Source organism: Anser anser, assembly GCF_964211835.1.
Source record: "Anser anser genome assembly, chromosome: 16".
Classification (NCBI taxonomy): Eukaryota; Metazoa; Chordata; class Aves; order Anseriformes; family Anatidae; genus Anser; species Anser anser.
In genome coordinates this window covers 5,309,197-5,336,794 of record NC_139737.1, presented here as the reverse complement: position 1 = coordinate 5,336,794, position 27,598 = coordinate 5,309,197, and the positions used below count along the sequence as shown (strand labels likewise).

General features: G+C 41.5%; 2 protein-coding genes across 2 annotated transcripts in view; one reads left to right on the top strand and one right to left on the bottom strand.

Moving 5' to 3' along the window:
* The window catches only part of GNAS (GNAS complex locus), a 151,988-nt gene that overhangs the window by 24,424 nt on the left and 99,966 nt on the right, over window positions 1-27,598 (top strand). The gene's annotated exons all lie outside the window — the stretch shown is intronic.
* Window positions 215-27,598, bottom strand: LOC310882692 (uncharacterized protein). The gene is made up of 3 exons (XM_083801810.1): window positions 5,718-27,598; window positions 5,316-5,592; window positions 215-1,953 (listed from the first exon to the last, which is right to left on the bottom strand). The coding sequence occupies exons 1-3, from the start codon at window positions 5,901-5,903 to the stop codon at window positions 1,889-1,891; spliced, it is 528 nt and encodes a 175-aa protein (XP_083657936.1). The 5' UTR covers window positions 5,904-27,598; the 3' UTR covers window positions 215-1,888.

Sequence of the window (27,598 nt, the reverse complement as noted above, 5' to 3'; positions counted from 1 at the left end):
GGAACGCAAAGAGCTCCTTTCATCAGCCAGGGCCCCGCCAGCGGCTTCGGGGCATGTCCGGCCAGTTATAAATGGATCATGTGTTGCTATTTTTAGCCAAGAGAGGATTGTAAATATAAAAGGGTATAAAGTGCAAAACTTAGCAACAGTGGCGTTTGTTTACTTTTTCTTTTCTTCTTTTTTTTTTTTCCCCTCTCCCCTCCCGGTTGGCAGGAATGCGTTTGGAGAGGAATGAAGTTGAAGCAGGAGCTTTGCTGGGTGCTGGCGGTTGGACTTTGTACCACGCACCCCCCCCCCAGATATATCCATACAAAGGAGGGGCAGCGGGAGCGGAGTCCAGGCCCTGCTGATACTCTGGAAAGAGCTCCCGAAGTGCTGCACACAACCCAACGCCAGCGCTGGAGGGAGGAGGAGCGGGGGGGAGCAGGGAGCCTGGGGGCCGCCTGGGGGGGGGCCGGGGCGCAGCGCCCCGCAGCCTGCGCGGGGACAGAGTTCAACACATGGAAAACACTGACATTGGTAAAAATAGCAACCGCCGGGTTAAAAATAGCCGCTGGTGAAATACATGTGCGGTAACTTCTGAAACCCTCTGGGGAACTTCTCCCTTCTGATCCGCTCCTGCCCTGCTCCCTCTGCCTTCACCGGCAAGAAATCCCAAAGCAAATCCCTCTGCAGATTGAAAATATTAAAGAGGCACCCTGTACACTGCAGAGGATGAGCTTTGGGTATTTTTTGGCGTTTTTTATGGATTTTTTTTGTTTGTTTGCGCGTGCTGCAACTTTGTGCCAGAGGGGGTGGGGGACAAATTCCTCTTTTGTTGAGCCTCCTGCATAGTCTGGGGACAGACCAGCTAGAAAGCCTTTCAGGGTTGGTTTTCACTTTTTTTTCTATTTCTCTTCATCTTTTTTAGGTGTGGGATTTTTTTTTGGGGGGGGGATGGTTTTATTTGGTTTTTGTGACAGAGGTCCGGCTCTGCTTTGCAAGACCCTCCGTCACTTCCAGGCGTGCAGACCCGAGCGCTGCCGTCCCGCTCCGGCCCCCCGGCTCTGGCAGAGCCGCCAGGCAGCCAGCTGGATTATAAATCTCGCACAGAACCGCAGAGAAGCGGCTCAAGGGCAGCAGCCAGCCGGGGCCCCAGCCCCAGTGGGGCCGCGCTGCTTCCTGCGGCCCGGAAGGTGCAGGCTTTTCTCCAGGGGACCGCGCGATGGCGAAGGGAGGGAGCAGTCAGCTGTGTGATAGGAAAGGACAGGGAGACCTTGAGTGGATTTTTTCTTCCGAGCGGTCCCGTTGCGTATTGGGGTTGGTGATGTTGAGGGGCCCGGTGGTCCTGGCCGGGGAGCAGTGGGGTGAGGCGAGCTGGGTGTCAGGGAGATGCTCGGCTTGCAGGGGGGCTCGCAGAAATCTTGTTTGAAATCTCTTGCAGCTCCGGCTATGAACTTGGCTTGTTTTGACTGGACTAGATAACTGAGGCAGAAACAATTATTGTGACAGACAGGCAGACCTGTTTCCTGAAGCTGCCCCAGCCACTGGGTAGGGAAAAACAGAAAGCTCCTTTAGTGTAGAGGCAACTACGGTTTCAATCAGACTCTCACTTTTAGTTTTATTTTTTGGAACTGAGGATCTGAAGCTCTCCGCCTGGCACTTTGTCACGCAGGTTAGGAGCACCGGGCGTTGCAGGGGAGCGTGCTGTAACATCTCCCCCGATGTCTGGCGGGGTCCGCGGGCTGCCCCTCGCCCTGCGCCCTGGGCTCGTGTCCGTGGGCAGGAGGGGAAGGTGTGAGGAGTGAGCCCGCTGCAGGGTCTGTGTTGGTGTCTTACCAACACAGCTGGAAAGCACGGCGTTATAATGCAGGTGGATGGATGCCTTCCCCCTTTTCCAGGTCTGGGGTCAGCCTCCAAGGTGTTGCGAGTCCTCCTGCCATGGCTGGAGGTGGCCGGGTGAGGGCATTTTATCTGGCAAGGGGAGGAAGGAGGTGGATGTCCGTAACTGTATTTAGTAAGCTAAGCCCTGAGCATTTAATTACTTTTTTTTTTTTTTGAGGATTGGACATTCCACAGCTTGTTTCTCTAGATCATTTTAAATTAGTTTTGATGTTTAAATGTACTTCAGATGAAGCCTGTCTAAATTCTTTAACCAGTATATTTTTGACAGCCCAAATATGCTTTCATTTGATAAAGTAGCGAAGAAAATACTTTTTGTATTTGAGCAAAGCTGTTTTGTTTTTAAATTAGGTTGTTCAAATCCTTCTAATTTGACCACTTCATATTTGATTCAGCTCATAAAAACTATGCAGAAACTCATATTACAAATATAAACTGAACATTCATTTTCTTATCAAAATATTATTATAGAAAAATATTAGTCATTCTTCTTGGCATAGTAAGCAAAGAAACATGTGGATGTGTTAATTTATTCCAGACCCGTCAAAGAAGGATAGTTTATATAAGTAAAATAAATAATTCTTGCCTATTTAATAATTGGATCACTTTAACAATAGTTGACTAATAGTCAGATGTCTGAAACACATCTTGGCCATTTCTGTTCTTCAGGGAATTTAACACATAAAGAATGTTTTTTTCCAGGAATTGTCATTTTAAAATTGTTACCTTTTTACATACTTAATATTTGTTGCCCTCCCTAATTTATTAAATCCAAACCGGGAGAAAACAGCTCAAATGTAACTGAAATTAGTCCCTTGGGAGTCTGCAAAGAAATTAAACTGAGATTATAAATCTTGTGAAGGAGTTTGAGATGGGTATGCACAAGATAAAGTTATTTAAAAAGTCTATTATTTTACTGTCTAGGTAAAAAGATTTTGTTTGTCAGAAATAGTGAAGTATTGGTTAGTCACCTGTTTGTTTTTTGTTTTTTTTTTTGGTGGTGTTAATGGACTGTTGAATACATATGTCTAATTCCAAATTGCCTTAGTGGTGCAAGAATGAAAGTTAAAAAAAATTTTTTAAAAAGTCTCGTGATTATACTGTAAATGTAAATGTGTAGAAAATGTACTATAAATACCTATAGTATATTAAATTCCTGTATTTCCACATAAAGCTCTGTTAACTTGTTAGAGATTAAATTGTTAGCATTATCTTCTGAGTTATTCTGCTCCTGTTCATAACTGCTTTAACATTTTATGTTTTCCCAACTTTGGGAACACAGGTGATGTGTTTCTTCATGTTGGTAATTGATAACAGCTAGTTAAGATTCTCTTAGGATTATGGTTTTTTAAATGACAAAATTCCACGATCATATTTGTTTTTCATTTGCCTGAGCTTTAAAGAAATCAATCCTTTGACTATGTTACCTCTACATAATAAAATTAACTCCCCACTCCTGCCAAAGGTGTTATGGTGAAGATATCATTGCAAACATACACAATAAGGACTGAAACGTTCATGGGTATTTTTACTACCCTCTAAAATAATTTTTAGAAATATGTAAGTATCAGATTCTAGAGTACAGTGATAATTTGCCACGTTATTTGAAAGGGGTAACTTAAGTTATTAAAATGTTAGATAAACTATGTTTGTTTAATATAGATAATATGGTAAGACAGTTTTGAGAACATGTGAAATACTAGTTTTTGATGACAAAGATATTCTACATCTGGACAGTCACAGCTGTGGTCTTGCTTTCCTTGTTTGTTCAGGATGATTTTTACAGAAGCAGAATTTTTGGATGCATGGTAGCCAACCAGTACTGTTCTCTAGAGAGTTAACAGAAGAACTATATTTTGTTAGAAAAAATTAGTAGAGTAATTGCAAAGTAAAACATCTCTAAGATAATTACTGTTTTTCCTGGTAACCTTTTCCTATTGCATGTTATAAAAGGGGGGGGGGGAGGAGTTGAGTCAACCTTTTTGATGCTTACATTTTTCCTTGGAAACATCCCTCTCTTTCTCTCTCTTTTAAAATTATATTTAAAATATCAAATTTAAGATGGGATACATAAAATGTATTAATTACAATTATTGGATTTGCTTCTTCCTTATATTATAGTAACAAATTTTTTATGTAGCCTTAATATAAGCTAAATATTTAAATTTTTGAATTTTAAGAACAAGATGGATATTGTTAATGTTTTTCATAATTTTGTTGTAGGATTTTCTTAATGAATTTATAGTTGATCAGAGTTTTCATGTAAATAATATTACATGATTATCACATTAGTATACTTTATTTTGTCAGTCTTACTGTAAACTCTGTGCTAAAAGCCATAGAAATGCCTGAGAATGGTTAAGATATAGCTGAAGATCATTCTGTACATTTATACTGGCTGAGTGCTAAGGAGTCAGCTTTGTCCTGAATGTGAACTGTAACCGTAGTGCTAAACATTGCAATTGCAACATCTATATTTAAAGGAAAAGTAGGGAATTTGATAGCAGCAACCACAAATAGAAATTTGGGAACCTTAAATGACTGGAGAAAGCGATACCTGATCATTTGGTTTTGAACTTCAAAAATTAAATTTTTTAAATCATGATGAAAATAAATTTTTAACATTTTTCTAAGTGCTAGAAAATGACACATGGAAAACTTGTGTTCTGAGAAGCTGTAGCATAGTATTTCTAAATAAAAGAAGGAATGCAATTAGTAAGATGCCAATTATGACATTTGTTACTTATCCTTAGTGTTTTTTTCCCCTCAGGGAAAGTTAATTAATTAAAACAAGGAAAATGCTGGGTGTCTTTGGTGAAAAAAACACAAACCCAACTTATTCTTGACACGATTCAAATAATAAAAACCTCTAAATGCTGTCTCAAGCCAGAAGACTCCCAGGAGCTGGAGCTGCCTCAGAAGCTCGCTGGAGGTCTGATCCTGCTGCCTCAGTGCTGCACTTTGCTTTCCTGTGAGCAGCAGCGGGAGCAGGCATTTAAATTACTTCTGATTAAAAGGGAGCACATTATCATCAGGAGGCCACGCTGGACAGGGAAACGTATGGCTGTTTTAGCAATGATTTTTGATTAGCTATTTGCAGTACTAGACCTGCAAAACTCTAGTCCCTTTCTGTTTTTTATTTATTTTTCTTAATACTATTTTTAATCATGCTTTTTTTTTTGTGTGTGAGAAATGTCGGGAAAGGGCAGCTTGGCAAAAAACTCTGAGCATTGACTTGCTGTTTGCATATTTGGGAAGGATTCCCTCTGAAATATTCCTAAGGCTTTAGAAATCTGGAAAGGAAAAAGAAACTTACTACAGTAAAACCACTGATGCAATTAACATTTGCTAAAGTGACGCAAGGCTTTCAGATGTAAGAGCTACCTAAAGAGTTTGTTTCCATGCTGCTGCCCGAACCGAGGGACAGTACCAACCTATTATTCCAATTTCTCCCATCAGATTGTGCTGGTTCTGTTGTGGCTTGAGGATGGCCCTCGCTGAAATGCTAGCTTTAGTTCTGGAGCTCCTCCCTCGTCCCCTGTCGCTGCCGAGGATGAGGACGAGGATGAGGACTGACCGGTGCTGGTGCTGGGTTGGTGCTGGGTCGGTGGGCGACGGCTGGGGCAGAGCCCGGGTCTCGTGCAGCTGCAGCTTCACGTGCGGGGCTGCAAGCTGAGGAGTCGTGCGAGATGGGTTTGCTTGCTTGAACAGCTGCGAAAAAAAAAAATGCAGTCATGATTATATGGCGGTTAATAGTGCTTACCCAGATATTTTTTTTTCTCCTCTCTGCAAATCCCTCTGAGTCAGAAATACATAGCCAGGTATCTAGTGCATACCTCCCGTATCTTAAACATCACCTCTACGATCTCTCCCTTGGGCAGCATGTAGCTGCCAAAACAGACTCCTGCCGAGTATGAAAAGGCATCCCCTGTGAAGAAATGAAGCATTTCTCCCAGCATTTTTGACAGAGCAGCTGTCTGGCGTAACCAGAACTGCAGCTGGAGAGCCCCAGTCCTACTCATCCTGCCTTTTTTGCGTGGAGTTTATAAATACGCGCTTCTGCTCATGCCGCTACGACTCTGGGAGCAGATAGGCTGCTCGACTGAGAATCCCTAAATGCACTGTGCATCACCAAACGTGCAGAGGAGGCCGTGCTCTGATGCACAGCCCTGGGCAGTGAAAATCCTCCAGCTGCCGGCAGCGGCTCTGCCTTCCTCGCCCTCCATCCCTGGCACGCGTTTCCGAGCTTCCTATATGTGCAAAACTATGGTATATTCTCCAGTTCCACCCACAGCTGTTGCCAGAGGCCGAGGCAGAGCCCCTGGGAGCTGCGTTCGTGTTACTCAAACGCTTCCGTGCAGCCCGAGGGAGATGCCCGTTAGCGCTCCTCTCGCACACTGCTTCCATGGATTCGTGCATCCCCTGTGAGCCCAATACACAAAGCCCTGCGTTGCCATGAGAGTTGTGTTGGAGAAATGCAACTTTAGATAGGATTTGAAAGTTTCGCTAGCCATATTATGGGTTCAGTCAAGCTGGAAAGTGGATATGGTGCAGAGGCAACACAGCTGCGAGTGCCTCGCAATGCAGCGCTGGTGGCCGATGGCCCCCTGGCAGCAGATCGGCTGCCCCTAAGTGGGAAAACCCAGCTCTGATTTTGAAAGCTACGTGCTGTGGCTGTGTTAAATATGGGAGCTTTATAAGCAAAGCTGAATGCTTGTTGCATTCGCCTGTAGGCCAGCGTCTGGAGCACTGTAGTTGTGGTCGCTGTCGTACAGTACGCCTGCAGTGCTCATGCAGGCATGGTCATGGGGTTTTCCCACATATTGTTGTGTTTTCTAATAAAAAGCGTGAACGATGTGGAAGGTGCGATGCTGAGAAAAGCAAATGAGCAGCCGGCCTCGTACACGGTACATTTTATGTTGGCAGTTTGGTGAAATAGCCAGCAGAGGATAAGCATTGCAATAGCAAGCGTGCTGGTTCAGAGGCATCATGCATTAATACATATTATTTTGGTATTATTTGGATTTACACTGAGCTCATCCCTGTGCTAATCTGAACGCTTTGCTCTTATCCAGGCCGTTCCAGGCTGCCCGTACAGTGAGTAGACAACCAGCCCGTCGTTTCTGTAATTCGTGTAATCTAATTACTGCCTGCCAGAGCAGCGAGTAACTTCTGCTACGAATCCATGATGTACTGCCGTGGTGCAGATGTCTGATCTGGAGTGAAGATCAGCTGAAAATGTACTGAGGGCTCTTCAGTGCATCAGGAGGCTGAGGTGCTTCTGGGGCTGGGACCATGCTTGAATTTGTCTCTTAGTGTCTGCCTGTGTGCACTTCAGAGCATGTGATGATTGACTACAGCAGTTTAAAGACTGAGAAAAATGATGGGAAGGAAACAACCACATCTTCCTCTAGGTCAAGGTAGTTGCTTTGTCCTGTAGGCAATTAATTGTAAGAAAAAGCCTCCCTCCCTGGCGGCCCGGATGGGCAGACCTCCCCTACAGGCAATACAAAGAGTTTTGGCTGCTCTAAATTCACTCGTTTGTTTTTAAGGAAAAAAAATAGAACATTAATTATTATTTGTAAAGGGTTGGATTCTCACTACAGAACAGCCCAAGTAAAATAATCATACCGTAGGTACTTTGCTTAAAGCATTTAATCCATTTAGTTTGCTGTCATTGCCCTGCTGGCCACTGTTTTTGAGCCAGAAGTGGCCAGGAGTGCCTGGTGGTGCTGTTGGTGGCTCCCCTGATGTTTATCCACTGATTTGGAGCGGTGATGAAAACTTCCCTTTGATGCAAGCCTGACTGGTCCAGCAGCATAGTGCCAGCGTGAGCAGGATGTGAATCTAGAATTATTTTTTTTATGAATGCATTTAAAACCAGCCATTTTGCAGCCCTTCCAAAAAGAAAAGAGAAACAAAGCCCACGCTGACAATTCCCTGCATGGTCCTGGTCACCGTTCGTTATTCCCACCGGGTACACTGTTTTAGGGGCCGGCACCTGTGAGAAAGTGCTGGTTTCTCAGTAGCTGGAGAGGAAAACATTACAGGTACTTGCTGGCTGGAAAAGGGAGATGCAGCAAGCAGCAGCTAGTTGCAAAATAGCCGCTTTAAAGCAGAAGCTGCTTGGCTCTGCCAGAGCTAAAGGGCCAGCCCCAGAATGGAATGCTTATAAAAATAAGATGGTAACCATGCAGCGGAGGAGAAGGAGTGGAGACCAGGAAGTTTCAATGTTACATACAACACGATACTCTGCTTGGAAAAATATTGTCACAATTATAGAGATACGGGCATGGGTCCATAGTTAAAAGGCATAACCAAGTACCTATCATTAGGGCGATTTTAATCTCTCATTTCCAATTTCATCTGTGGAAGAAACTCCTTTGGCTTGAAAATTCTCATGTGAAATGTTGAGCCAAAGGAGATGTGTCTCGTTTGGGGAAAAGTTTGAAGTAATTGGTTAAGGCTGTTTTTGAATTATAGAGGAGGAGAAATTTGTCTTATACCATTTCAAAACGTAACAGTGTATTGAGTTATTTAAAAATTTACAGGATGATGGATTTATTTTAGTTTAACCATGTTGATATTTATCTGATGGTTTGTTTTTTTAACAAAATGGAAGAAAATGCTCCTTTCATGGAACCTGATGGGGAAATAAAAACAAGACAGCAACCTATGAAAACATAAATGCTGCAGATCCTCAGTCATCCTGAGTAACCGTGGCATATCTTCATTTTCTATACTTAAGAAATCTTGCAGTCTATACAAATAAGGTTTTTCTCCTTTTTATAATAGTGGAACCTGATCTCTGTCCTTGTGGTTTAAAAGACAGGCTATTCCTTGAGCTCTAATTATATCCAGAGGGCCAACTTTCTGTTGGGTAGGGGCTGTAGATATGCAAGAACTAGCATAAACTCTGACTTCACCCTCCTTCAGTAGTCTCAGAGATGCTGCAGTAGGCCAACGTGGGGTACTGGGGAAGGGACAAATCCGTTCAGAGAACGAGTGCTCTGATGCTTCTCCTTTTCTTTGTGCTGTCAGCTGGAGAGGTGCTATATTGTAGCACTCCTCCGGGTTTAAAAAGTATTTAAGAACACATAGTCAAAATGCTAGAGAGAAGAAGTACTAGAATTCCTGCTAGTCCAGCATCTTAAAAATTTGGATAAAAATGCTGAAGCGCTATTTAAATCATCTCTGTCTCGCATGCTTTGTGTTTTTTTTTCCCCCCCTTCCCTCTCATGAAGCATCAGAATTAAAATACGGACATTGATATTTTATCATCCTTCATTAAGGGCTCAACAAAAAATAACTTCCTGGCTTTATAATGAAGAAGCCACTGCTGAAAACTGAGGTGATGTTCCTCCTTTTGAGCTGTCAGTTTACATGCCTTCTTGTGGCATCCTGTAAAGAAATTAATAAATTACAGACACTTAACCATTGTTCTCATTACAAACGTGTAGGAGCTTTTGCAGTCGGAGAATTGCGATGTGCTACATCTGTTCTGCTGGAGGTTTTGCAGATCATACCAGGCTTGGAAAGCACTGAGAGGACCAATATCTGATGTGGTGCTCTGGGACTCAGCTTGTCCTGGCTTATACCTGGTGTCAGCTCCTGTCCTCGCCTGGTGCCAGCAGGAGATGGTGCAGCATTTCCCCGTGTTGTGTGAGCCTTGGTTGGAGCAGGCAGCACAGAGCCGGGCACAGTCCCCATAGAAAGAGAAATGCTCTGTATGAATTTCCTAAGTGCTAGTATTAATGTTTTAGAAGTCTATTAGTTAATGCTTTGAAAGTGTTTTATTTACTAGAAAGACCTCGGCTGACATGATTCGCCTCAGCAAGCACTAAACTTATGTATATATATGTCACCTTTATGAGGTCTACCAGGGTACTCTGTGGGCACTCCAGGGTGGTGCTTCTGCCAAAGATGTTGGTGTTTACTTAGCAAGCAAGGCAAAACTCTTCAGAACCAGAAAAAAAAAAATATGTCTAACAAAAATAGCTTAAGTAAACAGAGATGTTTCTCATTTGAGAGAAGGTACCATGTGCCTGTGTAAGGACACGATCCCTACAGAATCTGGCCCACCACAGTTTATAAATAAATAAATCCAGAGTGGAAAATTTAGAAGAATGGGAGAAGTACAAAGGCACAGACTGGTCGCTCACCATGGGAGCGTTGATAACACGCTTTGCCCTCAAGGATGCAAGGACCGCACTGTCTTCACTCAAGCTCTTGCTGCTGGGGTAGTGCCGTTCTCCAGCAGCAGGCACTTGTTTATTAGTACTTATTTTTCAATCTGCTGCCCTTTGCTTCTCTTAGCAAAAGCGATGGGATCAGTCTCTGTGAATGGGTAGTTTAATATTTTCTGGTCATTTTAGAAGAACGGGATGTTGGTGATGCCGGTTCATTTTACAGCAGAAAACAAGTCACCAGTAGGAGAGGGCTGCTTGGCGGATGCCGCTGCGGTCTGATGGTGCTTCCCCAATACCACTTTCCTTACTGCATGCCTTGAAAAACAACAACAAATTCCTCTTCTACGCATGTGGCCAAGGGTTTCACTTTTCAACCAAGATTAGTTTCTGTCTAAGTCAGTTCATTTGCAGAAGTAAACCTCGGCGAGCCGCGGGCACTGCCGCTCTGCCTGGGGTCGTGCTCCTTGCGGCCTGGCCTCGCTGAAGGCCGCGGCTTCGTTTTCAGCTGGGGCTGAAAGCAAAAACAGTGGTTTGAGGGCGTTGTGGACCCCGTCAGGGTGAGTGAGCTGTGCTGCGAATCCTCCGAGGACTGGGGGCACATGTAACTGCACTGCGTGAGTGTACAGCAGCATTACAGGGTGCCCCCTCCCCAGACCTGGGTGAATCTGTGCCTGGATTGACCCGACGGGTGGCTCAGCCTGGTTTGTGGATGGAGCTGAAGGCAGGTGACCTTTGCTGTCTCGCAGCTTTATTGTCCTCTGCTCCATCTCAGGTATCGCCTGCATTTCCAGGAAATGCATGAAATGTGCAGGACAGAGTTCATCTTTAAGAGGCATCCTGCGAAGTTTCTTTCCTTAGGAAAGGATTTGTTTCTTGTTAGGAAGATGGTAGCTCTCTCTAAACTTTCTGTAGTCCATAAAAATAGAAGGAAGATGCGTTTACAGCTGTAGCCTAACTGCGTAGCTGGTTTTGTATTGCTTGAAGACAAGTTACTTCCCTTGACCTTGATGAGAGTTTCAATGAAGTTGCAGCAAAGGAATATAGCTTAAAATATAGGGTAGGGATGATGTCTGCCCCCTTTTAAATCTGTGATAACTGATAAGTATGAGTAACTTCATGAAGAGTATTTCAGAAGGAGCTTAAACAGTGGAGGAGACTGGTACTTAAATTTCAGTAGATTATTATCACTTGTCTAGGCAGAAAATTTAATTCATTTCTGCATCAAGCTGTATTTTTGGCTTGTAAGACTGGATGCCTTTAAATATACCAGCCTTTATTTAAAGACTTAAGATGTAACATCACTACTTTGAAATGCAGACAGCAACATTATGTTATTTAAAATAGTAACAGAAAAATGTAATATCTGTGATACTATCAGCATGCTAGATATCATACCACCTGAAGCTTCTTGGGAGGTTTTCTTACAGCCCTGCTAGCTCAGCCCCTGTGTGGATCAACTTTTGCACATTTTTCAAGCCAGTAAGACTGCAAACAAGGATTTAGAGACTGCTAAGTAGTAAAATTGCAAAGGATAGACACCGGAGTTGGAGGAAAGGGACTCTGATATTTAGTTTCTTTTTCTTGGCATTATTTAGACTCCCAAATGACAACTTTCTAGTTTTCTAGCACAAAAGAGGCCTCACACTGTTCAGGATCTGCTGTAAAGTCCTAGTACAGATCATTCTGTTTCCCAAACAATTTATCTCGTTCAATGGTATTTTTATTTCACGGCTACAGTTTATACACCCTAGTTAATAGATGGTATTTTTGGAAACCTCCCATTTATCTAACAATAAAAGCCAGGATGGAATATCAGCTTCCATTTAGATTTTCCTGAATTATCTCCTGTTAAATCAATAACATTTTTTAAAAAAAATCCTTTCCTTTGCTTTTAAGGAAGAAAGAAAAAAAAAAAAGGAAATTAAAATGCTTTTTAAAACAAACACTGAGGGGAAAAAAGAGCATTGATTTCAAATAATTCAAATAGTCTAGGTGCTCTTGCAACATTTACATGATTATAAAATATTTTTTTAATCACAGGGATGTAACTGATTTACAGCATATACTGTGAATGCTAGAAGTAAATGTGTACCGGCCATCATAACTCCTAGTTAGTGCACATCAGTGTCATGTCTTAAATCCTAGCTGCTGGGAGAGAGACCGGGATGTTGGAGAGAGAGAATCAAATCAAAAAACTTTTTGACAAATTGACTTCCAGAAAATAAAAAATGTGCTACCTCTTTTTTTGATTAGACCCAACTACCTGAAAGGAGCTCTATGCACATAGTGAGTCGCAGTAGCACTTTCATTTCTGTCACAGAGGTCTAAATAAATGAATTGGCCATCTGCAATTAATTCGCATTGTACAAATAGTTTGAAGACTGAGTAGTCTGTCTTCTGAACAGAGCAATCTATTTTTAGCTTTTCAAGCAAGCCTGTTTTGTGTTCTTTGTAGAGTCAGCGACATTCTTTCAATTTTTCAGCTTAATTAACACAAAAGAAATTGTAATCTGAGAAGGCAGCAGAAACAAGAACCCCCTGAAAACCATGAATTTGCAAGAGAGCAGATGATGGCAGCTTTGCAAAAGATAGACAACTGGCAAAAAAGGAAGAAAAAGTTCAGAGCAGTTTGTGGGATTTGGGCTGGATATTGTAAGGGCTAATTTTATACATACAGCTTGTTGATTTACAGTTAGCGCTCACGGGTCCTGTAACTAATGGTGAATTCTTTAATCTGAAAATGATAAGGGTCACAGAAAGAACATTTTCACAGCTTTCTGAAAGAGCTGATAGTTACAACAGAAGATTACTGGTGAATAAGGCAGTTTTCTGTAGAATTACGTACAGATGTCTAGCCTGGGTATGAACGTTGGTGCCTGGATGATTGAGGGAACACTGAATCCCCTCTGGCTGGATTCTGTGCTTGCATTTGTGGGTAAATCCTTATTTCAAGCTCACATAATATCATATATATACACACACACACTCATATATTTCTTAGAATCATGCCCTGGTAAATGCAAAAATATACTTGCATAACAAGTTGTATTATAGACTACATTAGTTAGAAGATTTGTAGTGATCATTTAAGAAAAGGAAGGCATAGGTTATTGTGCAGAGGGATTCTAGTTAACATGTTACTTCTAGATACAAAAAAAAAAAAAGGAAGTAAAAAGCTGAATAAACAACAGAATACCAATTGCAATCAGTAAATATTAAGAAATAGTACTTTGAAATAACAAGAAAATTGCTGTGCCTGCTGGCAGGTGCTTTTCTGCTTAGATGTATTAAATATACAGCATTAGCATTGCTGTACATTAATATGTATAGCATGTAAGCTTCCCAATTAAGTATCTTCCCAAGTATCCGTTTGTGGGTGCTCGTTTAAAATATGCAAACAGAAAGAGGAGCAGTTATAAACCTCCCCTCTTTGAATGTATGCAAAGAGCTCGGAAGCCTGAAGTCCGACTCCAAAAAGCATGCCAAGGAGGGACTCAGGCAGCCCCGTCCAGCTGGTTGCCACTGCAGCCCAGAACGTGGGAACACATACGTATTCCTGCATCAACTGCTGCTCCTGTAGCTTTGTGTTCCTGAACAATCTTTTAAAGATAAAATGTAGATCCTGAGTTGTATAACATGGATTTTTTAGAGGTGTTTAGTTGCGTAAAAATACAGAGGAGTTCCTAATGGGATTCTTTTGCAGATACTGTGGTAGGTATGAAAAATAAATAGATCCACCACATAGATCCACCTGGAAGCCCTTTCAGAGGTCTACCTGCATCTTTAGATACCAAGATACCTTTTGAAATCTGGTCTTTAGGTGCTTTTGATTTTTTCTCCAGCTGAGTATCAGCTTAATCTGGTTCCTTCCCAATATTTGTGTATGAAGAAGTCCTGTCACTCATTACAGAAAAAATGTGCACAAAAAAGGGTTTAAGAAGATGAATTTAGTTTTCAGAATTGTTTCAAATACATCAAGTTGAAGTAGAATCCATGTCTGACTTCTGATTAAAATATGATTTTTCAGTTTGTTTCATAAATGTTCTCCTGCAGAGTGCCATTGGCTTGTCCAGCTCTAACCAGTTTTGTAATACAAGAGCCTCACCTCTTAAAATAAGTACTGGGGGAGACTTTCACCGAGGAGGGCTTGCAAGACTGTGTACTCTTTTTTTACTTACTGTAGAAACAGGCTCTGTTTTCTATCTGTAAATGAAAACTGCAGCTGAGCAGCTGGGGGGAAGGGGAACATCGCTGTTCTTAGTAAGAAACAATAAGGAATTTATAAAGCTGTTGCAAAGCTTACATGAAGGATTAAGAAGGTGTGTAACTGGTATGTGGAGTCAACAGACAAGTGATGCTGAAAATAGAAAGAGGAGTTCTGAGCTGTGGTGGGAAGGTTAGTTTGCTCATCTAGAAACTTGGGAAACCTAAGTGAGGTAGCCCATAAGTTTCTTTAAAAGCACTCATTTCAGATTCAAAGTCTGCACAATACCAGATTTGATATGCACTTCTAACTAGAGGTAGTATAAAAGCTGCTGATCAACACTGAAAGTTGGTGATTATATACTATAAAAAAATCAGTTTGCATACTTTTACATGAATTTGCATTGTGAATTTGCCCCACCACACACAGTGCTAAAGGAAGTAGAGGAAAATGCATGTCGGTAAGATCCTTTTCAGAATCTAAAAGCAGGCAGAAGAATGTAACAGACACAACTAATCAATGAACTGGGATTTAATTATTATTTGAGTTTTACTTGCAGAAGTTTTCCATTCTGGGTAATATGCAGACGTGCCTTTTATGTCTGAGGGCTAAATATACTCATAATGCTAATCTGTTAATGTGTTCACTGTTTTGATTTTTATAAAGATTTGTGGGCATTCATTAAACAATTTCAGTGCATTGAAATCAGCAAGATAGATTTCCGTGATCTTCTCCATACTCTTAAAGTTTGATTTTTGGATCTTTATTTAAAGAAAAGTAAATTTCATTCTGAAAGTATAGTTAAATACAGCAAAAAAACAGGAAATGTGTCCTAAAGTATGGGGTTTTTAAGACTTCTAACAAAGTCTATTTAAGGATTCTTCTGCAAGGAAGCAAATTCTGAAATACCCATTTATTTTAACAGTTGTAACATAGGTAGGTAGTCAGTCATACCATTGGCTTTTATACTCAGCCAGTTTACCTGCCAATATGAACAAAGACTTAAAGGCTTACTTTTTATTAGAATTTATTTTCATGCGCATTTCAGACAAAAAACAATGTGAACCTCTCACTTCCTCTATAGTATGCTAAACATTAATTATTTCTGAAAGTAATCAAGCAAAACTGTCACTTCTAAACAGATGTTACCTTGTTGTGGCATCACATGGAAATACAAAGCCAGTCTCGGTGTACTGTATGCACAACGGATCAGATATCTTCAGGATATATTGCACATGATGCACACATTTTGCATAGATAGCCTTCCACCTGACCCGTGGTGTTTGCACTTAGAGTTCTCCACATCCACAGTGGCCCTGTGGTCACATCGCAGGTGAAAAACCCACAAACGTACGGTAGCTCGTCCAGTTGATGTTCCTCACTGTACGGAGAGGATACTACTTGCTCGTCGTCATCGCTGAGAGCCCCGTGAGAGCCCCGACCAGTACTCCAGCAGCGAGCAGCTGCTCTGCTTCACTGTTTGATCTGTAGACAGTGCTGACTCCATGGCTTATTCTCTGTTCCGAGCTTCAGAGCGCTTGATAGGAGCTTCTAATTGCAATTTAAATCTGTCCTCATCGCTTTGATCTGCCTTGCAAGAAGCGGTGGAAAGCGTCCATGTTGTTCATGAAAAGGAATCACCACAGAAGGGGCACCAAGTCTTGCTGTTCCTCCTCCCCTCCTCACTTTTCAGCTGCTTACTGCCAATGTAAAACATGAAGATGCTTTTTCCGTGACAGATGTGGAGTGAGAGCCATGTCAAGCAAAAGCCACAGGTCTGGCTAAGCATAGCACAAATCCCTAGGTCAGGACTTGGAACTCAGCCTCCTGATCTCTTATCGAGGTGTTTTCTAGTCTGATAATCACATTATTAAGGGGCCTGACCTTTTAAAGGGGGGATGTAATTGCAACTTACATTGATTTTGATGGAAGTTAGGACTACGTGGCAGTTCTGAAGTACTTTATCCTGGCTACCATAGTTGCTTCATGAGATTCCTTCATTTCAGTCTGGAGATTCGCAGGAGATCAAGACAAAATGTCTATAATATGTGGAATTCTGGATAGCTGATATGCTAGTTGAAGGTCTGTATGTTTAGGAACTTAATTTTCTATGCATGCATTTTAAGCAAGTTAACATAGTAACTTTTAATGCTGCAGTAAATAATAGATCTTTCTCTCAGAAGAAATTGCAATTTCTTTACGACATTGCTTATGTTCATGCAAAGCAAATGCTGCAAGCAAATCAGACAGTAGAGGGAGCACAAGTTAACAGTCACTTTTCCCAGTGCCATGGGATAGCCGCATTAAATGTGTGTAAAACAGCTAACAGAAATGGAAGAAAGAAAGAAAAGGGGCAAAGCCATGTTGCTTAGTGGCATACTGGATGTGGATGAAAGGGCTGGAGGTAACAGGTTAAATGCCTGAGTATTAGAGAATGGGGCTAAATATGGCATATTAATGCAGCAAATGGCAAGGGGCCAGATATGTTAGTTCATAGATCTTAACGTGCTTCCAATATTTGGGTTTGAGTAGGATTAAAAAACAGAAAGGAGTTTTTTCTGGTTCTGGTTTCAACAGAGATGGAATCTCTGAAGAGCAATTTCAGCACTGTGGAATCCAAACCCAAATTCCAGTCTTATATGACCTTAGGATCCAAGCCACAACCCAACGTCATTTCTTCTGTCCGTCTGTACCAAATATTTGATAACTCTGCTCTATAAAATCACTTGCGTGCAACTACAAAATGTAGTTAGGTGATTGTGGCTCTCTGAAAATAAAACCTAGCTCTTTGACAATTGATACTTACATCAAGAATGGTGTGTGAATTTAGCCTCTACCTCTGGTTTAAAAAATGTAGCATCTCCGAGGTATGATTTTCTTGTGCTGTGTGCTAGACGTGTTTACATTATGCAGTACCACAGCTAGGACTAGTTGCTAAAATATAAGGTTTCTTAGGAATCAGCTGCATTAATGACTTTGTTATAACTGAGGATATAAATGAAAATGACATTTATATAACAGACTTTCCAGTATAAAAGCCAGAGACTGCTGGCTATAAACACTCAGAAAGCTTTACCATGAAAAATTGTAACAATCAGGGGTTAGATGTTACATTTAGAGAAAGTGTAGGGCAAGACACATGAATCGACTGCTTTTTTGTCATCTTTTTCCAAGTGGAATGACTTGAGCTAAAGTTAACTTTTTGCTACTTAAGAAGATTATATGGTTCATAGAAAAATAATTCAAACTGCTTAATTTTTAAAGCTTTTTTAATAAGAAAACTTCAAAGAGGTTCATTTTAGAGTAGCATTCAAGCAATGTAGGTAAGGTAGTTAAATATTCCCCCACCGAAATGTAGTTTGAAAAATAGACTTTCATGGCACCTATACAAGTATTTCTATAGATCCTTATCTGTAAGAACAGCAACATATTTCTTTTTTTTTAATTAAAGATCATTATAATTGCTAATGTATGATTCTTTGGGGGCATATGTGAGTCAAACTGTGGTTTAGAGAACACACACTTTAAGAACACCTTAACCTTCACTGAATCCTTCGTCCTGTGCTGTAACCTCTGTGCTGAATTAAAATATAGGCCTGTATTTGAGATACCCTACATCCTTGCCAAGGAGAGGAGCACCTCCAAGAGGAGAAATGAGAAAGCTGGGAATCATTGAAAATAACTGAGCAACATAATTTTGTAAGATGGTGACCATTTTGCAGAGATGTAGATTAGCACTTTGGGGAGGAAAAAAAAAAAAAAAACCACCATTGAAACCAAAGCAAAGGGGCAGAAGAGGAGTTCAAATTATTTAGGGAAGCAATGCTCTCTCACAAAGAAGCAAAACAGTCTAGAGAGAGGCAGACTCATGGCTCCAACAAAAGGTAATGTCAGGCCAAGAGGTGAATTCAAGCCTGTTTGTTTTTTTAAATTGTATTTTTTCCTTGCTTATATGTTTTTGTTTGCTTTTTGTTGGTGGTGGTTGTTTTTTTTTTTGAGGGGGGAGTAGTTTGTTGTTTTTGTTATTCTAAGACTTAAGTGTTTATGATTAAGAGGTTCCTTTGCTAAGCCTATATTGCTTTCTTTCATAAACCTTTAAGGATGCCACTGGAATACTGAAGTTTCTCACAGGCAGCATACCCTAGGGTAATATACCCAAAGAACTGTCTCCAGAAAATTGGACCATAAGTGTTGATGTGTCCAGATATGTGGCTTACACGATGAAGTGCTCTTCAGCTCGGGTCTTCAAAGCTAGTCAGTAATGATTCATTCGCACTGCATATCTGTCCAGACACGAGAACTTGATGCAATAAAAAGATTTCTTACTCAAGTATTAAGAGACCGTAACAATTACATAATTGTTACTAGGGCAGGAGGTCTCAAGTCATGGTAGATTATTATTGTCATGTCTTGCCCCATCTTCCTGTCTGTATGCAGACCAGTTTGGTATGCTGGGATCCAGCCAGTAGATCTGTGTACTTCTACCACCTCTCACCTGAGTCATCTGCTCATACCTGCAGGTTTCTCATTGGTGCTTATGTAAACAGACCTTGGGTAGGACACTCTTGGGCAGTGAGATTCTGCAGTCCATTTTCTTAGATAGTGAAAGCACTGCTTCAGCATTTCACAGTCTTCATTTCACAATATAATAATTCCTTAGTTTCAGCTCTCTGGTAATGGGAATTCCTTTGTTCATCCCAGGCAAGCCAAGCTGAGACAAGGAATTTCCTAGTCTTTGTCACTTTACTCTTAAACAGTACTTAGCATATACAGATTTCTGAAAAAATAGCATTCTTGCATGTCTTTACTGCACAGTTTGATCTTGTAGCTTGTTTTTGTTAGATGCAGACAGCATCCCTGCACTTTCCGTCCACTTGGCTTGTCCACTGCAGTCTCTTTCATAGAGTCTGAAGCTCATTCTTTCTAACCATTTTTTTTTTTCCTCCAAGCCAGCTTTTAGGGTGGAGAATTAAAAATTATTTCTAGGCTAAGAGCTGGGAGTTGATCTGTGCTGGTAGATCATGGTGGTTCTGTTTCTGCTTTGTGGCTGTAATCATTCAACTGGATACTGAGTCTCTCCAGTAAAACTAATGCTTTAATCCACCATGGAGGGTATGATATAAAATAAATTTAAACAAACCTTATAGTCAGGATGATGTTCACATCAACATAAGACAGAGTTACCGTTTTGATGGGGATATATTTGCAGTGTGTCACAGTGTTTCAGTGTGCCTTTGTCCCTTTTGCCTGTCAGAATTGTGAATGTATGCACTCTCTCACTTGGTTCTTTACTCAAGGAAAGCAAAAACAGGAAGCTTAAACTCCATTTTTCTTTCAAATGAATATTAATGGAAAAACATTATGAGGTACTTGCTCAGTTCTATAATAATACACATGTCCATTCATGAGATGGTCCAGAGCAGAGGATTAGGAATACAGAATTTAAGACTGAATTTGAAAAGGCAGCACAGGAACTTCAGGCCTCAAAATATCATCGGAAAGTTTGGCTTTATTTCACGCTGTCAGCCTGGATTCTCCTTACAGCACCACGATATTCATAATAAAGAAATAAATTAAATCCACCCCTTCCTGTATGCCTCACAACACTCAGCACTGTGCATGCTCAGCACATGTGTAGTTTTGATAAAGAGACATTATCAAGACTGAAATCATTTTAAACAAAACAAATAATGTGGCTGCCCAGCACTTCCTCTGGAAGTAGTTCCTTGGACAAATCTTCCTTAAGGCTCATATGTATGGAGTTAGTATATCCGTCAGTAACACCGATTCACAGAATTTTTGAGGATAAATGTATGGCTGTGTATTTTATATATAGGGTGTGAAATTCAGCCATGCGGGAGGGCCCTGCCTCCAGCTGGGGCTGCGGGTGCCAGGAGGGCTCGGCCTTGCTCCCCGCGCCAGGCCGCGGTGGGCCGGTGGGGGGTTAAGGGTGCACCCCAGCACCCCCGATGCCCATCCCGGGGCTCAGGGTTCCTGGGCATGGTTTGGCAGAGCAGCTGCCGGGGGTTTAGCTGGAGCACCATGGCTTGTGGGGGCCAGCAGTGGTGCAAAGCCATCGGGTTCCCTGCCCCGTGCAGCATCCCTGGCGTAAATCCCATCTCCTCGGCCACTTTGAGGGCAGGGTGAAGTTCCATCTAAGCGCTACGAAACGTCGCAGTGATCCCACCGGGTGAAGCTGGGGGTGTCCACGTGCAGCACTGTGGTCACACAGGCCAGGTTCACAGAGGCTGTGTGGCTCGGGGCTGGCACCCTGCGTGTCCCTTTGAGTCGGAGGGGCTGCGGTGCGCTCCTCACTCGGCGGAGCAAGGCTCAGCTGTGCGACGCGCTCTCTGTTTACACAGCGGAGACGAAGCTGTAAAAAAGCCCATTGCTTCAGAAGCAAATAGGTCACTCTTAGTCAGACAAGAGAGCATGCACGGAGCAATGGAAAAACAAATTCGTTATTGTAACACCGAAGAGCGTAAAGCAAACCTGGAGGTGACCGGCAAAAGAACACACCACTGGGTTTCTGCCCTGGTTGGTACTTTATGGTGTATGAAGAAAGACTGAAAACTGTGCAGGCATTTTAACAAAAAATTTTCAAAATAAAAAATATCTTTGTCTGATACTTTGAATGTAGCAGGCATGCTGGTTCTGGCTTTCCCTGACTTTGCTGGAGGGCCTAGGGCAGAAGGACTCAAAAGAACACTAGCAGCTTTCGTAGCATTTTCATTTCAGAAAAGCAGTGTTTTAAGAGAGCCTACATTTTCATTTAATGTTCCTGAGGACGTCTGAGTTAAAATAGGTGTTAATAAAAAGAAGACAGCCTATTAAAATTGCTTCCTTTCTGAATAATTATTTTATGATGAAATATGTAACAGAAGGGCTTAAAGGTCAGAAGTGAGATCAGGGTCCCTTGGTTCTCGGTTCTGTGCAGACACATCGGAAGCAAGCAGCTTACAACTTATGTGACAAAGGCAGATAAAAGATAGTTGGAAAAAGAGGCACAGAAGGGGGAAGTGGTTTGTCCGAGGTCACGCACAGATCGGTGGCCGTGCTAGATCGAACGGCCCACGTTAGATCAGGTCTCCTGGATCCTGTTCCACTGCCTAATCCCAGAGCTCACCTCTTTCCCATGGACATTTTTGTTGGCTTCTGTGAGCGTTCGAGCAGGCCCGTGAGCAAAGTTAATTCAGACACTATTTGAATAGAAGAGAAGGAATGCTGAAGACATACCCTGTGCTAGGTCTATCAGAGGGCACAATCCTGCATCTCTGCTGGGTTTAACGTGGCAGAGGCAAAGTCCCTGTGTTGGGCCACAGGTTCTGAGCCAGCCTGGGGCTGGAGCAGGGTCTAGAGCCCGGACTCCTGCCTGGTTCCCACAGCCCTGGTGAGAGATGTGCTTGCTTCTGGCTGGTGTCTGAGATGCAGTGACAAGGGGAGTCTTCCATTGCATACCTAAAGGCTTTGAGACAATCGATTGTTTTATATATGTTGCTAAAATCAAAGGGAAAAAAAAAAAAAAACAAAAAACAAACAAAAAAAAACACCGGAAAGACTTACTTAGAGCATTGGGAAAGGGTCTAAATTCTGCAATTGCCCTAGGGTATGTGGGGCACTCTAATTTAACATCAAGGCACTTAAGAAGTAATGATGCTGTTACTTTGCCAGACAGACAGATTCTTCCAGGAAAAATAGGGTACAAAAGACCCCTATTCTATAATTCTGTCTGTATGTAATTTTAGGATCTAGGCTTAACAGTTTTCCATGTAAAGAAAAAAGATGGGAGAAAATACTCTTTTTGAAAGGGAACACTTTCAGGCCTTTAGCAGTGCAGAGAAGGAGGAGCAAAAGCACAGTTCTGTTATTCCTTGCAGATCATCTCTAATAATGGCTCCTGGTATTGAGAGTACTGCGATTTGCTACCACTAAAATATAAAATCATTTTGAGTGTGAAAACCTGAGCGTTGTTCTATTTAAAAAAAAAAAAAAAAAGTTAAAGAGAGGAATGTTTACAGTGCATTAAAACCTGTGTGACAACTTAACAAAAACTATTTTAACAATCCTCTTATTCCCCTTCCTGTTATGCTCCATAAAATGAGAATGCAGTGTCAGTAAGAAGCAAACACCGGTGCAGCGGGCGAGCTCGCCGTGCTGCGGGAGAGCGGAGCAGGCTGGGCTCCGGCTGCGCCTGGCTTGTGCTCAGCCCCCCGCGCCCACCCTGTGCGGCTGGGCCAAGCGCTCGGTGCCAGGACTGCTTGGCGCAGCGTGCTCACGCTGCTGCGCGTGCTGGGGAGGCGAAGCCAGGAGCCTCCCTGCTCTCTGCTAACCTCCACGGTAGAGGAAAGACTCGGGAGCTTGTTGCTTCCTTGCAGGAGCTAGCTGTAACCTGGTATTTAGAAAAACATCAGCTTCTACTACTTCTGTGGGCTTTGTGACCCAAACACAGCAAGAATTAAAACAGAATAATTCTTTACAAAAGAAGTTTGCAGTCAGGGGTAGGTCTGGCGTGAATGTTGACAAATATTGAAACTAAATCTCAGAAACGAGATGTTCCAATTTTTTTTTGTAATCAGCATTCCATATGTGTTATGCGGAGAGCTAGGATGTGCTTGTACTGTTGTTACATAAGAGTTGTTTGTGTTTTGTTTTTTTTTTCTTTACAAAGTACGGTGCAGAATGCATGAGTAGTGAGAAGGAATATCATGAAAAAAAAATGTTAGAAAATAAGAAAGGCTAGTAGGTGAAAAGCTATTACTCAGAGTTTTATTTCCATAATCCCATGAGTTCCTTAAAGTCCCTTTTAATGTTTCTCAGAAAAAGCTTCGAAGTGAGAGGAGGGAGGCAAGTTTTTTTTTTTCTTTGGTTTAAAGGAAGGTCTCGGTTAATTCTGTTAGTAGACTCTGGGCTTGTTTTTATTTAAAAACAAAACAAAAATCCCTCTCAAGTTTAGAATTTCTGTATGGAAACATTCTTCTTCTTTGCCAGGGAGGGAAGTATCTCGTTTTCATTCTGTTTGTTTTGGAGTATCTGTACTTAAATGTTTTGTGTTTGTTCTTTATTGAATACATTAGTGGTGCATTAATTTCTTCCTGACAATGCTCGTTTTATTGCATTCAGATAGGCTCGCTCTTTCCCATATGACAGACAAACTTGTCGTTCTGCTTGATGACCCTGGTTTGCCCTCCCTGGGTTTGATTGATAATGGCTTAATTTCCAATCTTGTTTACCTATTAATACTTTTAAAGTGATTTTTTTCTGGTCACTGCAGAAGGAACAACTGGAAAAAAAAAAAAAAGCATGTTGGATTCTTGCTCCAACTCCAATCTGTTTGCTTTGATTTTCCTTTTTAGATTATTGTTTGGCTTTAATTTGTTTGTTTCTCCTTTAAATGGGCTTGGGATTACTCAAGGGTTCCTTGTTCAGCAGGTCAAAGGGTAACGTGGAGACTTTGAAACTGTCTCCCTTTTTATCACCAAGTTTTGTTCTTCCAAGAGTCCAAAGGATTTTGCAGGCCGATAGCTCGTGGAGGATGCCTCCTTCTAAGGAAGGTGCAAGCAGCAGGCCCGATTCAGTGCGAGGGGCCACGGGGCCACTTCTAGTCTTCAAAGCAGATTTAAAAAAAATGGATCCAAGTCTAAACCATATCCTAAATTAATCCTCATACGAGACTACCTAAAAGACTACGTTTACTGGGGATTAAATGCATTGAGATTGATGGGTCTGACACTCGAGTAGCAGTCACTTCTGTGGCCTACGATGAAGGCCCACAGCTCTGCATTTCTAAAGCTAAAAATATAAAGAGACTTCAAAGCAGAGAAGTATCAATATACAGCATGTGCTACTAAAAAATGTCCTTTAACTGAAAGAGTCCATCTGGCCCAGAGATAATGCCTACTTTTAAAAGAAGGAAGCCTGCTAGCGCTGCCCAGCCACAGCACTGTGAGTATGTAGGACAGCAAAAATGCACTGAGTAGTGCAGGCTGCTTACAAAAAATCACAGCTATTTCTTATTTCTGCAAAAGACTGCAATCCTCAAAGGTGCTTTGTAAGGGGGGGGAACTTTTTCAGCACCTTTCGAATATAAATTCACTCATTGTTTATTTTTTCCCAGTACTTTAAATCCCTTGAAAACCTTAGCAAGAGGAAAAAAAGAAAAAAAAAAAAAAGAAAAAAACCTAACCACTCTAAAATCTTCATTTCTTACAAAGATATGCAAAGATAATGAATTTCAAATAAATCACAGAGTGGGGAAGAACAGATAGTTAAAACAAACAAACAAAATAACAAAAAAAACAAAACATGTGTAGACATTATTCTACAATAGTGTGTGTTTAGCTGAATTATAGGGTTGCAAATGCTCAGTGAAAAATAGATTCAACTATCTTCCCCTTGAGCCTTCACCTTAACATGATTAGCAGCTCTGACCCAAAATCTTAGGAGGGGAACAGGCTCATGGGTGTGAGTTCTGGGTGGAGGAGGTAACTCAGATGCATGGCTATAGCTGCACTTTGAGATTAGTAGTGAAGTGCTGCAAAGTTTGCTGTACACTGACGCCCCTGCTTGATGGCTTTAAATTGGAGAGTGTTTTTTCTTTTTTTTAATTATTTTTTTTCACACACACCTGGCCCTTCATAGGTAAATCCTGATATCACACAGAGTATGGTTACAAAGTTTACAGCCTGGGTTTTCATGTGGAAAGAGTTTAAAGTGGGAGATCAAGTGTTGCTATAAGAACCATTTGTTTCACGTGTTCCCCAGATTAACTGAGCTCTGTATCCTCCCATTAAAAAGGCTTGCTGAAAATAAGCTATACCCTATAAATGGAAACAAAGGAAATCGTATGGTTAAATCACCACTGTTGCTTTTACTTTTTGAGCCAGAAATTTTGTCTTCTCTGCTGTAGCACGAACTGCGACACAGGCTATTCCAGTAGCAGCGAAGGCTGACAGCCTCCTCAAAAGCTGCATTGCCATTTGACTCCGGTTGCTAAGGGATGCTCAAGCGTGATGTAGTCTCTATCTTCCCTTCCAAATGAGCACACTGGTTTGGTCACAACTCCACCCCCGCAGTTCACAGCCAAAAGTTTATGAGGTCATGTTAACTGCGGACAGCGTGATCCCGTAAGGAGCCGTGCAACTGTCCTGCGTGAAAAGTAATTAACTGTTTCTTTTTTTTCTGTAGGCTGGGGCATGCAAAGTGCTCGGCACCTTCAACTTCCTAACAAATGTGAATTGTTTGCAATAGGAAATAAGGGGTTTTGTCATCCTGGAGGGTTTGGGGGGCATCTGTGTTGTAAGATGAACGTCCTGATCTGGAGCTAACAATTGCCTGTGAAAACAAAGGGTGACTAGTGAACTCAGAGCCCAACTCTGATCCACTGGGGCTAACAGTGGTGCTTCGTCAGGGTTGGAAGATGAAAGTTTTATCCATTTAGTTAGGAAAAATAAAAGAATGGAAAGGCATGAAGCGTGTGTGTTAAAAGCATTTTTTCAGCAGTATCAAAATCTCTGTTAAGAAAATTATAAATAAATAACTCCAAGAACAACTGTTGCATCTACATTTTCAAGCCAATGTTTGTGAATTTGTTTGTCTCTTACTCACACATGTGAAGGTCCTCATGCACTGTAAGGGAGATTAACACAGAGAAAATGCATTGAAATAGCTATATGCAATGGTCTGTCAAATATAAAGGGAAAGTATTAAAAGGGAAAAAAGTATTTTCTTTATACCTACAGGTATTGTATGTAAATCTTAAAAGGACAGAAGTTTGTATATACAGGGCAGGGGGAAGCTTAATGGACCATGTACTTTTCTCTCACTTGTTCTGTCATTGATAGTCTAGTTTTACTTTATATCTGAATTTTTCTAACCATTTGTAAATCATGCTATATAGTCGTCCTTGCTTGGAAGAGCAAAGTCTGCATAAATTACAATCAACGGGACTGCACAACTGAAGAGAATAACTTTATTTACAGGATCGGGCTATTGTTGCAAATCTTCCCTCAGTCTCAGATGCCAGAGAATAGTTTTTGTGGTGAAAGCCGTAGAGGGAGAATTCAGGAATGAATTGCACTGAAATTCCTTAAAAAAAAATAATAAAAAATAAGAGATCTGATGATTTTCATTAGAATGTAGAAGTAAGGCCAATCAGACTAAAAATCCAGTAAGTAAAGTTATCAAATAGAATAAAGTGGATTATGGATGTATGCAACTTTCCCCCATAAATATTCCATAAAATGTTATTCACTTTGAGAATATTGTTTCACACAACTAAACTCCCTGTTTGTTGTTGTTGCTGTTTGTTACATTGATTGATTTGTGAAAGCCGTAAACTAGATGCATGTTGGTGTCTTGGAGTCTTTGCATTTACTTTAGACTGGGAAAAAAAATCTGCAACAGAAGCTGAGGCTGCCTGCTGTTCTATTTAGACACCAAAAGATTATCAGAGAATCTAGATTTCATCTGTAAGTGTGCAATGTGCACAATTTTATGGGTGTAAAATCTGATATCCCATTAATTGAAATAGTGCAGACTGAATCAGTAGACATACGTCTTCCAATGTTTCTTTCATCCACGTCCACATTCATGTTGTCTTGCATTTTTGGAAAATATTTCTGCCTAACATGCAGCAGTGTCCTTCAATACACTCTTAAATATTGTCAACCCTCAAGTAGTTGGATTTTTATTATTTAGGCACTATTGCCATACTGACATTGATATCTTCTTTCTGTTTTCCTGTTCCTGAGACCGCAGGTTCTTCAGAAGTGTCTTATGTCTTGTGTCTCACCGTGTTCCAGAAAGACAAAAAAAGTCTGTTGACATGTTTAACAATCTGTGAGGGTTTTTTGTTGTTTATTTCAGCTTTTAAACCTTTCACACTTGAATAACATTTGAAATACAATGAGCTAATTCTCCATTCCATCGTAAGCAGATGGGAGTGTTGTAACTCAGCCGTGTGTCTTCCTTGTTCAACTGCCCTCTGCTTTGTTCACCTAAAAAGACACGGGCACGGATATACCAGGAGGGCAGCAATTCCTCTGCCACAGCGCGGTGGCTGACGGCTGTTAGAGGCCAACCTCGCAGACCCAGACCCGTTTTCTGCTCGGACAGGGATCTGTACGCTGCAGGACACTGGCAGCTACGTAACAGCGACTCGGTTGTCTGTGGATGCTTCGGCACATTTACTGCTCCCCCTTCCCTAAGCTAGCTCTGCTCGCCTCTTGCGGAGATTTTAGCCTTTTGTGCACCTCCAGCAATAATTTTTATCTTGTTTGTGGATTCCTTCGTGAACTGTTTGAAGCCTGAGATCTGCTCCCTTCCC